We start from the raw sequence: 13,560 nt of genomic DNA, 5'->3' as shown, positions 1-13,560 counted from the left end.
TGCATTTATGGGCCCTAGTCAAAGATGGTGTTAGGTAAGTGTGTAATTTGATTATATGGGCCCTAGTCAGAAGTAATGGGGATTATATGGGCCCTAAGTCAGAAGTAATGCATGTAATATGGCCCTAGTCAGAGAAGTAATATGCATTATATTGGGCCCTAGTCACGAAGTAATGCAATTAATATGGGCCCTAGTCAGAAGTAATTATGGATTATATGGGCCTAGTCAGAAGTAATGCTTATATGGCCCTAGTCAGAAGTAATGCATATAATGGGCCCTAGTCCAGAAGTAATGATTATATATGGGTCTAGTCAGAAGTAATGCATATTGCCTAAGTATAATGTATATGGGCTCCTAGTCAGATAGTAAATGCATTTATGGGCCTAGTCAGAGATATGCATTTTATGGGCCTCTAGTTCCATGAAAGTAATGCATTAATGGGCCTAGTCAGATATCATTATGGGTGCCACAATTTGGATTATATGGGCCTAGTCACGAAGTAATGGATTATATGGGCCTCAGTCAGAAGTAATGTCATTATATGGGCCTAGTCAGAAAGTAATGCATTATATGGGCCCTAGTCAGAAGTAATGGATTATATGGGCCCTAGTCAGAAGTAATGCATTATATATGGGCCCTAGTCAGAAGTAAATGGATTATATGGGCCCTAGTCAGAAGTAATGGATTATATGGGCCTAGTCAGAAGTAATGGATTATATGGGCCCTAGTCAGAAGTAATGGATTTATATGGGCCTTAGTCAGTAAGTAATGGGATTATATGGGCCCTAGTCAAGAAGTAATGCCATTATATGGGCCCTAGTCAAAGAGTAATGCATTATAATGGGCGCCTAGTCCAGAAGTAATGCATTATAATGGGCCCTAGTCAGAAGTAATGCATAATAATGGGCCCCTAGTCAGAAGTAATGATTTATATGGGCCCTAGTCAGAAGTAATGCATTATTATGGGCCCTAGTCAGAAGTAATGCATTATATTTGGGCCCTAGTCAGAAGTAATGCATTATATGGGCCCTAGTCAGAAGTAATGCATTATATGGGCCTAGTCAGAAGTAATGCATTATATGGGCCCTAGTCCAGAAGTAATGCATTATACTGGGCCCTAGTCAGAAGTAATGCACTTTTATAGCAGTATTTCACCAATATGTTTGTGTTATTTGTTGCTAGGTGGTGATTGAGGGAGTGGGAGACTGGAGCACAGGAATATCGCGCTGGACCAATATCAAGATCCTGGATGGACCTACAACAGAGGAGTGTAAGGGTAAGGTGTCATGCCCTGGCCTATAATCTCTGCTAGGGCTGCAACAGCCTGGTTGGAATATTCCTGGAATCAGGAGGGAATAAGTAGGAAATAAGCAGGAAATACAGATTCCCTCCCCCCCAATCCAGCCGTTCTTCCCTCTCTTCCTGGACAATACCTCGGACTATCTGGTTGAAAGGAATTATATGCCCTGGAGATTTTTTCTGCAGACCCGGCGACCTTCTTTGCTTCTCCCTAGTTTTGGTGTGCTCTCTTACTCTCTCCACACAAAATTGCTTCCTCTGCATCTCAACCTGCTTAAGATTGTAACAACCTCCAAGTAACGTCGTGGCATTTTTGTGGGTGGTTGTTTTCCCGCCTTTAGTCCAGATATACCAGAGGCTGCCTACCGTCTCCAGCCCACAGAGATCTGCAAATATTTCGTAGTACAACTGACCTAGCCTCAGTGGCTGTTTCATACTGTGATCTTGTGTCAATTGTGGTTAACTAGGGATATTTGGTTTTCTTTTCTGTCATCAAGAATTATAGCGCTTTTGTGGCGTGTCTTGGCCTTTGCACGGCGGGAGCCCCGCCGGCATCCTGGGGTTGGGCCCTCGGGTTGGTTCGTGAGTTTTGGGGGCCGTATTATGGCAGCGGTGGTTCTAACCTAGGTGCTATGGGCCTATGGATGTATGCGGGTCGGTTGGTTGGGTCTTGTTGCATGCGTTAGCGTTTTTTTACAGGCCTTTTGCATGCGCTTTGAGAGACAAGAGGATAAGTCTGAAGGCGGAGACTCTCATTTTGCGAAAAGGAAGGTGGTAGGGAGAGGGAGTTTGGTGGGCTGTGACCGGTTGACAGGAGGGGCTGAGCGTCGTGGTTTTCATGTCCCGGGCACGACAATTGGGTGGGTGTGTATTCGGAGGGATGAGGCTGGTTTTTTTGGTGTCGGGCGTTGGCCGTGATTGCGCTGGCGTTTGCCAGCATCTGGGGGGGCCATACGCCAACTTGTTTTGGCGTTGGGCCGTTTTAGTCTTGCGGTTGCCGTTTCAAGGCAGCAACAGCAGGACTGATATGATTCCGGTCTGTGTGTACGTTTGCAGGGCTCGCTATCTAATGAGGGTCGTTGTATTTTTGGGTTTTCTTTCTGTTTCTCCATGGCGTGGTTTTTTGGTCAATAGAGATAGACGGCCCAGTATCATAGATGCGACACTCATATCACCCGTTGTTCTTGGTTCGTGGGTACAGCGGTAAGTTGGGATTGAGAATGCGAGCTGGGTGGTCCCCAGTTTGGGTTGGGCATCTACATTTAAATAATCGCTCGGGGCCTGGGGAAGTTTTGCTTAATATCTCTTTGCGTTGTGACGTGGAGCGGTTCGGACCTCCCGGCTCCATCCTTACTATGACCACCGGCCCGCACCTCCTGGGCTATGAGCGCGGCCTCCGTCTTAGGCAGGGAGCAGCTCGCGGGTCCCTGCGCGGTCGAGTCCGGCCTAGGCACGCTGCTCGCCGTGTCCATCTTCTAGTACCACCTTGACCTTACTGCTGGCTGCTCACCCGGCCCACCTGTCCGACTGTCCGACAGCAGGAAACTGTGTCCGCCTCCTGCTGAGAATTATAACTTCCTCCGAGCTGGGTGGAACGTACTCGGAAGTCAAGCTGGGATAGACGGCGCACAGCTGCCCCAAAGTTCCTGAATGCATCGAACAGTGGGGCCCACCTTACTGTGATGCCCTCGCAGAGCGCGCCGTGGGACCAGTCCCTAAATGCAGGTCGTGGGACACGCAACTTTAACAACCTAAGCGGTGAAAACTGAATGCTTAAGCGACAGGGAGCACCATCAGCATCCGATCGCGGCAAGTTACCGGGTCGTATAGCTTGGAGTAAGTGAGACAGAGAAGGGGGCACTCCACGAAAGGGGAAAGTGGTGGTAGCAGGCTTTGGGCCTCTGGGCTGATGGCGCGATACGGACGGGTTGGGCACCCAAAACGGCAACGACCGACAGACGTAAGATTTGGAGCCAAGTACCATATATAAAGCTTTAGAGCCCAAGATAAACATCTCGCCCACGGCTTAATTATGTTGCCATGTCCCGTGATGGGAATTAGGGTTGCCTTTCTCCGATTAAAGTGGACTATGCCCATATATAATGGGATGGGATTAGGTTGTCCTCGATTTACTGGATAGTTGCTGGACGCAGCAGCCCGTAGAGGGATGGTAGGGGCCAGGTTGTGTATCCGTTTCAGTAGCGGAGCTCGAGTGGATGCTGGGTCCGAGGTCGGACATGGGCCCGGGAGCCGAATGATGTGTCGTGCGTTCCTGTGTCTTGCGGAAGGTGTAGGCAACATGCAGTCGACACACTCGTTATGCGTAGTATCTTTACCCATGTAGGCATGTTGGGGGAAAGCTGCTGGGTTGTTGACCTTCCAATTAACCAAACATTGTGTACGGAAAGCAAAAAAGGATAGATATTAGTTTTGTGCGTTGCCTGTTCTCGCTCGGTATGGTCTTTATAGACGAGTATGTCACGTAACCTTGAGCTCGCTTCCGGTATGTGGGTGCCGCAGATATCCTAATTAATTTGGGAGCACAGGATCCTCTATATATAGGTTCTTTCATTGTTTTTGTTTGTATTTACCTGTGGTTTAGGAGCTGAAGGATATAGGATGATAATGATAATCATTATTTTTTCTGTACTTGTCTTTCCTCCATTTCACCTGACGAACAGCGCAGTGAGGTCGCCAGTTTACTTACATTCCTTATCTCTTGTGAAGACTCACACATCAGAGAAAGACTAGAGGAGCAGGCAGGTGCAAAAACTTTGATTCCCTAATCCTGACGTGCGGGCGGGCGGTCTGGCCTATTTAGGCTGGCGCAGGCTATTCCACGTTATATCCACGGATTTCTTGTAGGTTGAATGACAATGTACTGCCGGCATCTGTATTTGGTGGCATTTTGGTGCGTGGTAGGTAAGAGTAGACGGGGTGAAGTACTTCCTAAGCCTCATCGTGTGTGCGTGTGGTGATGTGGCCAATCGGATGTTCCAACGTGATTGTCGTGCATGTGGTTGTGTGTGTGGAGTCTTGCTCGTTGTGTGGTGTGTGATAGTGTGTTGTGTTTGGTTGTGGGTGTGTCGGTGTTGTGTGTGGTGTGAAGTCGTGTAGTGGTGTGTGCCTTATGCTTGTTGGTGTGTGTTGTGTGGTGTAGTGTGTGTGTGTGTTGTGTGTCCGTTGTGTTGGGTGTATGTATTCAGATGATTGGGAGACACTCAAGGAAGGGCGTGGTTTTAGCCCTGGATCACATCTCTAGGTGTTGCTCCCTAGATTCCTAATAGTGTCTAAAGTTTCACGACGGCAAGTTTTGTCACACGAACAGTTGGGGCCAATTGTTGTAAAAGTTTTTGTGTTGCAGCCTTTTTCTTAGGTGCTTAAAGATTTGACATAAAAGAGGTCATTGTGGGTGATCTGTTTCATGTTGAGGCAGTATCATAGGGGAACATCCACTTGGTAAGTTAGTCTGATTCTTGGTTTTGATCAAGCTGAGTAGGTTAAAGCAAGTGGTAGTAGTGCATATGTCTTGCACTGGCTAGCATTGTCCGGAATTTCTTGTTTTTTTGAGAGGTCAACGTAGGAATATTAATAGGTCCGCATCATGCCTACTGGTTGGGAGGACCGTTCTGGATTCCATCTGTTTTTGATCACCAAGTAGTTAACCGGGGTGTGTACGGACTTGTATGGGCACATGCAACCCTACGTCGGTAGAAGTCTGATTCATGATATGTTGGCATAGCGCCGACTGTAAGTCCAATCCTATACAATAGTGTCCTCTCACTGGCTAGAAGTCATGTGATCCTTCTGAGGCGATATACATATTGATCACAGCGAAGATAAATGCTCCAAGAAGGTCCAATAAAGCCAACAGGAGAGTCTCAGCGCATTGGACCAAAACAGTCGCACGTTCACACGACCTGGGTAAGCTAAGAAGAGCAAGCAGTGCGGTGAATTTCTGCAGACAGAATAGTGGTAATTTATGCTCGACACATTTAATCACCCGGTGTCTATAAGGCCCAGATGCAGGTCAGAAAATTTGAGTTTATCGCTTGTGGTATTTCTATACATTTAACTATGAGGAAAAATGCTGCTGAGAATTGTCGAAAAATTATGATAATGCCCTTCTTAGTGTAGAACTGTTTGATTGAAAAAGACCGCTGGAGATTATCTCGGAAGCCTCTATTGCTCTGGTAGGAGTTGAAGATTATTGGAGCCTGACCTGGAAATGACATCACCAAGCAGGCCGTACATTATTTAATAGACCAATAAGGAAGAATAGTTTCACAAAACTCTCTGTCCAACAAGACTCCCACAAAAGTTCAATTTCAGTATATTCCCACTCCCCTACCTCTAGACCATCACAGACAGTCCTACACTCTACGGAGTATGATTACGTTTCTGCGTATGATTGCAACTGTTGTTCTTTTGAGGTCTAAGCACAAACTATTGCATGTTACATTGTAATTATCCTTTAGTTTTGAAAGTTTCGATTGGCGGAGGTATAAAAAATCCACGTAAGGCTACTAATTGTTACCACCTGGTAGAGTCCTGGATGATCTGTTTTCTGAAACATAACTATGATAAAGGATTTCGATTTATTGAAAAAGAAAAAAGGCTGGCAATTGGGCCTTTAACGGGAGACAGGACAGTAACTGCCAAGGCACAAGGGGAGTCATCAAAAATCAAACAGCTGCAGCACCGGATATGCATCCCTCAGTACAAGCCACTGCTGGAGCTTGGAAGGTCAGCTGTATACTGGGCCTTGTACACTTGGCTTATTTTTCCGTAGATCACCTGAACAAAACTCTCCTACATCTGCTCGGGCTTTTAATACCGGCACACAGTGTTATTCTTGTTGTGCCGCTCTTTTCTGCTTACGTGCTGCTCCTCTTCTCCACTGTCCCCCCCGTCGCTCACTCGAGACAGGCTGTAAATCACTCCCAATCCCTCCAGCAGGCCAGAGTCATCTTTCTCTCACTCTTGCTTCATTATGAGGGCTCTATTCCATTATCTTTCAGTCCACACATCACATCCTCCTCTCTCTCATACAACAGAACAGTCCTTGTTCAGTTCCAGCGAGTGTAGACACGAGTCAGAGGGTCGTTTTCCCTGACCGTCAGGTGCTTTCTATGATAGCGGAACAGTCGGCGATTGATGCATCCCCTGTTAGATGGGTGTGGAGGGAGAGGAGTGTTGTGTGTGGGTGTGTGTCTTGTGATGAGTTGGGATCTGTACCGTCAGGGTCAAGTGGTATGTGTATTTCACTGCAGTATGTACCAACTTCCTCCTTTATCCTCTAATCAGCTCTTCCCTTGCTCAACCTGGGATAACCCCCCTTCCGCTGACTGCTTATAACATTCTAGCAATCAGCATCGGTTCACTCTGAGAGGTTTCAGGAGCAGTATGTGTTCAGATTGTCTAGTGCTAGAGTGTAGTGAAGCAGAGTAGGGTGAGGTTTGGAAGTTATCCTAGTAGAGAACGCCCACGACGCGCTGTGATACCTCGCAAGTTTCACTCGAGCCTGGCGCCGTCAGAACTTTTCGTCATCTCTGACTACCTCTCACATGTTCTTCTTCCACATCCATGGAGGGAGCCTGTGGAGACACATACAAGTCATAATATTAATGAGTATAGTATAGACACCCGAGCTGAGGCGTTTTTCCACCTCTATCAGCTTGGTACTATCACACCTCACGTACCAATGGATGTGTTTCCTTGGTGAGAATGATGTCTGTGGGGTGGCTCATTCTTTCGAATAACGGATCCATAAGAAAAGACACTGCCACCGTTGCATGGTCAATAGGGTGTTTGGTTTCATCAGATCCAAAGAATCTGTGTTTTTCTCGCTAGTGGCACTGAGTCATTTAGGTGCCTTTTGGCAAACTCGCAAGTGGTCTGTCATGTGCCTTTTACTGAGGAGTGGCATCCTATCTGGCAATCGTAAAACATCAAGGCCTGATTGTGGAGTGGCGATGATCAGATGTGCTGTCCTTGATTTCTGCTGCGTGGAACGGTTGCTCTTGTCTATTAACGGTCTTGGAGCTCTGTCCGGATTGTACCCATGATTCGGAGGAACAATCACTCTGGACACTAGGCGACAGGTCAACTCTTGGTCCACTCCCTGACCATGGTCCTTCTCCCCCACTGCTCAGTTTGGCCGGGCGCCTAGCTCTAAGGAGAGTCTTGATGGGTTCTAACTTTTTTCCATTTTAAAGAATGATGAGGCCCCTGTTGTTCTTGGGGGACCTTCAATTGCTTGCAGACATTTTTTGGTACTCCTTACCCAAGCTCTGTGACTTTGACACAATCCTGTCTCGGAGCTCCACTGACAAATTCCTTCAAACCTCTGGCATGGTATCTTTGTTCTCTGCTAGTGTGCGGCATCTATATAGACAGGTGGTGTGGCCCTTTCCAAATCATGTCCAATCAATTGAATTTACCACAATTGGCTCCAATTAAGTTGTAGCAACATTCTCAAGGATAATCAACGGAAACAGGCATGCACCTGAGCTTCAATTTCGCGTCTAATAGCCAAGGGTGCTGAATACTTTGTAAATAAGGTTTGTTTTTTATTTTTAATAATGGCATTGCATAAAATCTGTTTTCGCTTTGTCATTAGAGGGGTATTGTGTTGTAACATCGATGACGATTTTTGAGAAATGTATCCATTTTAGAGATAAGAGGCCTGTACACAGTTAACAAAATGTGGAAAAGGGAAAGGGTGATCTGGAATACTTTCGATTGCCTGTACATAGTTACTTCGTAAGGTGTTTCTGAATCACAGTTTTATCAAGTTTGATCTAGTATGTATTTCGAATTCTTTAGACTATAACTGTATATCAAAATGAGAACATTGGTGTTTTGGAAGCTGTTTTTTTTTCACAACAGAACCTATATGGACATGTACCTGAATCGATATAGACATTCCTCTTCTGCCATTATAAATACCAGACTTCGAACTTCTTACTGTCTCCTTTTTTGACATTTTCTGTGATCCGGCACTCATCTGAAACAAGGCAAGGCTGTGGTTAAAACGTGACACGGCTTTTTATAAGGTTTTTAGATTAGACAACCACGGCTGATTGCACACTTCTTATGGATCGCCTTGTATTCTTTCCAAATTTTTCTGAACGCTTCTACAGTAGCTTTTTTCTTTTTTTACGCAAGCCTGAAACGGTGGTCTTTCCTTTGATCTACAGTAGGCTGATGAGGTAGCACGTATTCTGTGAGTTGGTTACATGCACAATAGCTCAGCGAGTGGGAAGCAGAACAAGTTCAAAGGTTTCCTCCAGAAAACAAATTGGTTGTTCAAGGATCCCAGTGATGAAAAGTAGGTTCCTGTCATCGTAGGGCCCTGTTACTGCTTGATTTTTTCATTGCATCTGATAAGCCTTAGGAATATGAAAATAATGGGTGCGTTGCAGTGAATACCATGGTTCTCAGGGTCTCAAGAGCCACTGTGAAGTTTCCATTTGACGGCGGGGGGCTGACGTGTTAGTGTAGGGATAATGGTGAGGTCCATTGGCCCTACAGTCACGCTCAATGGACTTAAGCACGATGGATCTTTTCTTGATTCTACAATTTTCTAGGTAGAAATTGTTATTCTCTTGACGATCAGAATTCATGGTGGTGATGGTTCATTTGTAATACATGTAACAGAACACTAGCTTGTAGATCGTCCCACCTTCCCCGACCCGGGCGCGAACCAGGGACCACTCTGCACCATCAACAACAGTCACCACGAAAGCAATCGTTACCAGTCCATCCATCCACAAAAGCTCGCGGCCCTGCAGAGCAAGGGGGGAAAACCACTAACTTTTCAAGGGTCCTCAAATGCGAGTGACCGTCACTGAATTGAAACGCTATTAGCGCGCACCACGCTAACTAGATAGCCCAATTTCACAGTCAGTTACATACACAACAGGTTGGTCCAACACGACTGCCCCACCGAGTAGGAATACCGACCCTCGACCTTTTAGTGACGTGCTTGAAGCTATAGGAGGGGGAATGGCTTCTCGTCCGTGGTCTCTCCCCTGCTTCTTCAGAAGAGCAGCATCATGTGTTGTAGAGGACAGGGTGCCTCTGCATGGGCTTGAAGCGGGCCAGGTCCTTCACCTTGCTGTGGTCCCTTCTTGTGGTCCGTCCACACCGTTGAACGAGCCCTGCATCAGAAGCTTCCCCCAGCTCACTAAGGTTTCCCTGGGGGTGAGAGAGACACAGGAGGCCATCAGTCCCCACACCCAGTAACATACAGTAAACACCCCCTCTACTATCTAATACAGGGCCTAGCCATGACAAGTCCCTCTTTCGCCCGATTAGTCCAAAGTCATTATACGGCATGGGTTTCCTATAAGTTTCGCACAGCCCAGCAGATCCACTCTAAGATTTTAGTATCGAAACTGACCTCAAAATCCTGTTCTGGCGAATCTGAATTGCATGGGAGTCAGTTGACAGATTGATGATGTCCAGCCTGGTGGCCAGGGCCTCCTCCAAACTCAGCAGTTACCTTTTCCTGATTCCCTTTACTGCATTTCAGCATCTCCTATGAAGGGCGAAACAGCAGCCGGATAGGGGACTAGAAAGTGAAGTTGGATAATAATGTATCTTTCAGTGTTTGGCTTTACTCCTACCTAACAAATAGACCAAGTCCTCAAATGAGGCTTTCCAACCACACAGGCTACTGCAAAGAAAACCGATCTAAATACCAACAGCAACCTTATACTATCATATCCTTCAGCTGTGTCTTTTCAGCATCATGGCTACAGGTACTGACCTTTGTTGTCGGGTGTTTTTAGCTGCAAGGTCAAGGTGCACTAGGCATAACAATCATATACCTTGAGACTGTCTCATCCTATTAGGAACCCGAATGAAGTGCTCTGCATTGTTAGCCCAAGGACAAGTGTTTGAGCGATAGTATCTTGTTATCTGTGGTGTTGTATAGGTAGATGGCTTGATTGTATGGTGGCTAAAGGTGAGGATGTGTTTACTTGCCTTCGTAGCATGCAGCCGTGGATTACTTGTGGTTGATGGACTCTCTGCATTCAGGCTTGAGTTTTATGCATCCAGGGATGAGTTTTGTGGTCCGCTTCTTCTGACATTTCCTTGCAGTAACAAACATCACAGAATGTTTCTTGTTGGCAATCAATTTTGTGTTATAGTCATATGTTATATTTCAGTCCCTTCCACTACAGAGAATGTAGAGTTTGTCCAATGACGTGTTTGCTTAATGTAACTGACACCATTATATAGTGGAATACTATATCACTATAAGCCATGGTTTAAACACTGGAGACATCATAGGGAAGGGAAGTCACACTATGGAAAATACAGGCTTCACCCACACTGTTTCCACAGGGTCCTCTGATCGGGCTTGTTCTGAACAGTATTTCTCAATCACGATTAGGCATAACTCTTCTTGTCGGGCAGAGAGACACACAGCGTAGCAGCGACTTTGAACTGCAACACGACCGTAACCGAACCGTGATACGGGCCCTTCCATTTCAATGAATTCAACCACAAGAGAATCTCCCTTTCAAAAAGCAGTCCCCCACTCAAACGTCCTGGCTCTCCTGCAATTTTCCAAAGCTCTTTGATAAAGTCCTGTGGAACAAAGGAATATGAGTGAACTCAATTTACCATTTCCTGTTTGCATCTTTACAAGGCACATACAGTCATTGATCATTGGATTCAAGTTGGCAGGTTAGACAACGCACATTCAGTTTAACATAGATTGCATTTCCTATGCTGGGAAGTAAATGGGAAGTTTAGGTAGCGTAAGATCTTGGGTTGGAAAGGAATGTACTCAGGCTCTGTTGGGCAGATATCTGGCGACTTTCTGTTTTGGGAATTGTTCCTGTGACTGTTTAGTGGTTCGAATGCCAGCCGACTGTGCTGGTCTGCCGCAATTTTTTTTTTTCTCCTGGTGGTTAAATGCAGGTAAAACTTCCGGAAACCTAGTTGTAGCAGGGGACGATTTTAAGTGTTTGCCTTATTTCTCTGCGGGTGAGTGAAGCTGAGCAATCGGGGCAAGTTTAAAAACTGAAAAACAAAATGCAGGATTCCATACGCCAGCCTTAAATGGGACCATGTCTATGTCTCCTCAGCCCATGTTGCAAACCAGGGGTAGCAACCCAAATGAGAGGAAGAAATTATTCTCTACTATCTAGTATTTTTCGGTGGTGCACGTGTGATAAGTATATTACATAGGGGATTCCAGGTAACAGAATAAGGTTGCTGACTCTCAGATTCTTCAATTTAAAGCATGTCACAATTCCTATGATTGTTTAACTTTTGCAAACTATAACAACTCTATATACCATAACTAAGCAACGTTTGTAATTCCAAGCAGCTCTAACTAGACTACCGGGCCGTTCAGCAAGTTCACGACTGCTGGAGCTTTTTTTCACCATTTTGTTGGGGTTTACAGCCCTGAATTTAAAATGTTTAATAGTTAGATTGTGTCACTGGCTTACACCACTACCAGTAATGGTCAAAGTGGAGTAATGCATTATATGGGCCCTAGTCAGAAGTAATGCATTATATGGGCCCTAGTCAGAAGTAATGCATTATATGGGCCCTAGTCAGAAGTAATGCACTTTATAGCAGTATTTCACCAATATGTTTGTGTTATTGTTGCTAGGTGGTGATTGAGGGAGTGGGAGACTGGAGCACAGGACATATCGCGCTGGACAATATCAAGATCCTGGATGGACTCACAACAGAGGAGTGTAAGGGTAAGTGTCACTGCCCTGGCCTATAACTCTCTGCTAGGGCTGCACAGCCTGGTTGGAATATTCCTGGAATCAGGAGGGAATAAGTAGGAAATAAGCAGGAAATACAGATTCCTCCAACCAGGTTTTCTGGAAAAACTGAGACATTTGGGAAAGTTACCGGAATTTTGCAACCCTCTTTGCTCTCTAGTTTTGGTGCTTTATTACACTTCTGATCCTGCTTAAGATGTGTAACAACTCAAATAACGTGGCCAATTTGGATGGGTGTTGTTTTTCCCCCTTTAGATCCAGATATACCAGAGGCTCCTACGTCCCAGCCAACAGAGATCTGCATATTCCGTAAGTACACTACCTCAGTGCTCATTCATGGTTATAATATTTTTTTAAAGCTTGTGGGTGACGAGCCTCCTAACGTCTAACCTATGCTATGCCTATATGTATCCGGCTGTTCATACTTTTTTTAAGGCCCTTTCCATCCTTAAAAAAGAAAGTGAAGCGAGACAGGAAAGGAAGGAGGAGAGATGGTGTGCTAGAAGGGCTGTGGGCCAGTTTCAATCCCACACCAGCACTGGCATACATGTGCGTTCCGAAGGCAGCAGCAGGAACTGATAGACCACCCCAGGCCACTAAAGTCGTTTTTTTCTGTCTCCATTTCAGCAATAGACCCATACTACCCAGCGGTAGTGGAGAACAGCGAGCTGGGTGGCCCAGGCAACATGCTGAAAACCCTGGACCCCATCCTCATCACCATCATCGCTATGAGCGCTCTGGGGGTCTTGCTGGGGGCTATCTGTGGTGTCGTCCTTTACTGTGCCTGCTCACACGGCCACATGTCCGACAGCAGGAACTTGTCCGCTCTGGAGAATTATAACTTTGAGCTGGTGGACGGAGTCAAGCTAAAGAAGGACAGCAAGCTGAATGCACAGAACAGCTACTCAGAGGCGTAAGCTAAAGGCGTGAGCTTCCTCTGAGGGAAGGGAGCACAAGCAGCCTCATAGCTGGAGGAACTAGACCACCGGACGGAGGGTTGGGACCCAAACGGCACCGTATTCCATATATACTGCACTATGTAGGGGATAGGGTGCCCTGTAGTGCACTATGTAGGGGATAGGGTGCCATTTTGGACGCAGCCAGCCGTAGAGATGGTAGGAGGTTGTGACCGAGTCATGATATTCTCAGGAGCTGCAGTGAAAGGAATTTACCAGTAGGGGGCACTGTGTATAAAGAAAATGTGTACAGCAAAAAGGATGATTTAGTTTTGTGACGTGCTTTGTTTTTATGTAATCAGATGCTGGTGTTGAGACCAATTAATATGAAAGTATTTATCATGTTTTTGTTATTTTTCTTCTGGAAGGATAGGATATTTTATTTTTCATCAGAGGTCATTATTATTTCACAGAAATAGCATAGAAACGTATATTCACTATCCTGATGCGTGGCTCTTCGGCTGGTCATGTTATCAGTTTGTATGTCTGCATCGATTTGTGCATTTTGTGCGTGTGTGAGTATACGTGTGTGTGTGTGTGTG

The 13,560-nt window shown here is 45.8% G+C and overlaps 1 protein-coding gene across 1 annotated transcript in view; it reads left to right on the top strand.

Moving 5' to 3' along the window:
• The window catches only part of LOC111956848 (neuropilin-1a), an 85,122-nt gene extending 71,606 nt beyond the window's left edge, over positions 1–13,516 (top strand). The window contains 3 exon segments of the mRNA XM_070436522.1: positions 11,942–12,035; positions 12,318–12,371; positions 12,690–13,516. Coding sequence (XP_070292623.1) covers positions 11,942–12,035; positions 12,318–12,371; positions 12,690–12,979 — 438 coding nt within the window. The 3' untranslated portion in view covers positions 12,980–13,516.
• Positions 13,517–13,560: the final 44 nt, after the last annotated feature.

Source organism: Salvelinus sp. IW2-2015, linkage group LG32 (genome assembly GCF_002910315.2).
Source record: "Salvelinus sp. IW2-2015 linkage group LG32, ASM291031v2, whole genome shotgun sequence".
Lineage (NCBI taxonomy): Eukaryota > Metazoa > Chordata > Actinopteri > Salmoniformes > Salmonidae > Salvelinus > Salvelinus sp. IW2-2015.
Note: the sequence above shows the minus strand (reverse complement) of the source record. Positions and strands in the feature narration are given on the sequence as shown.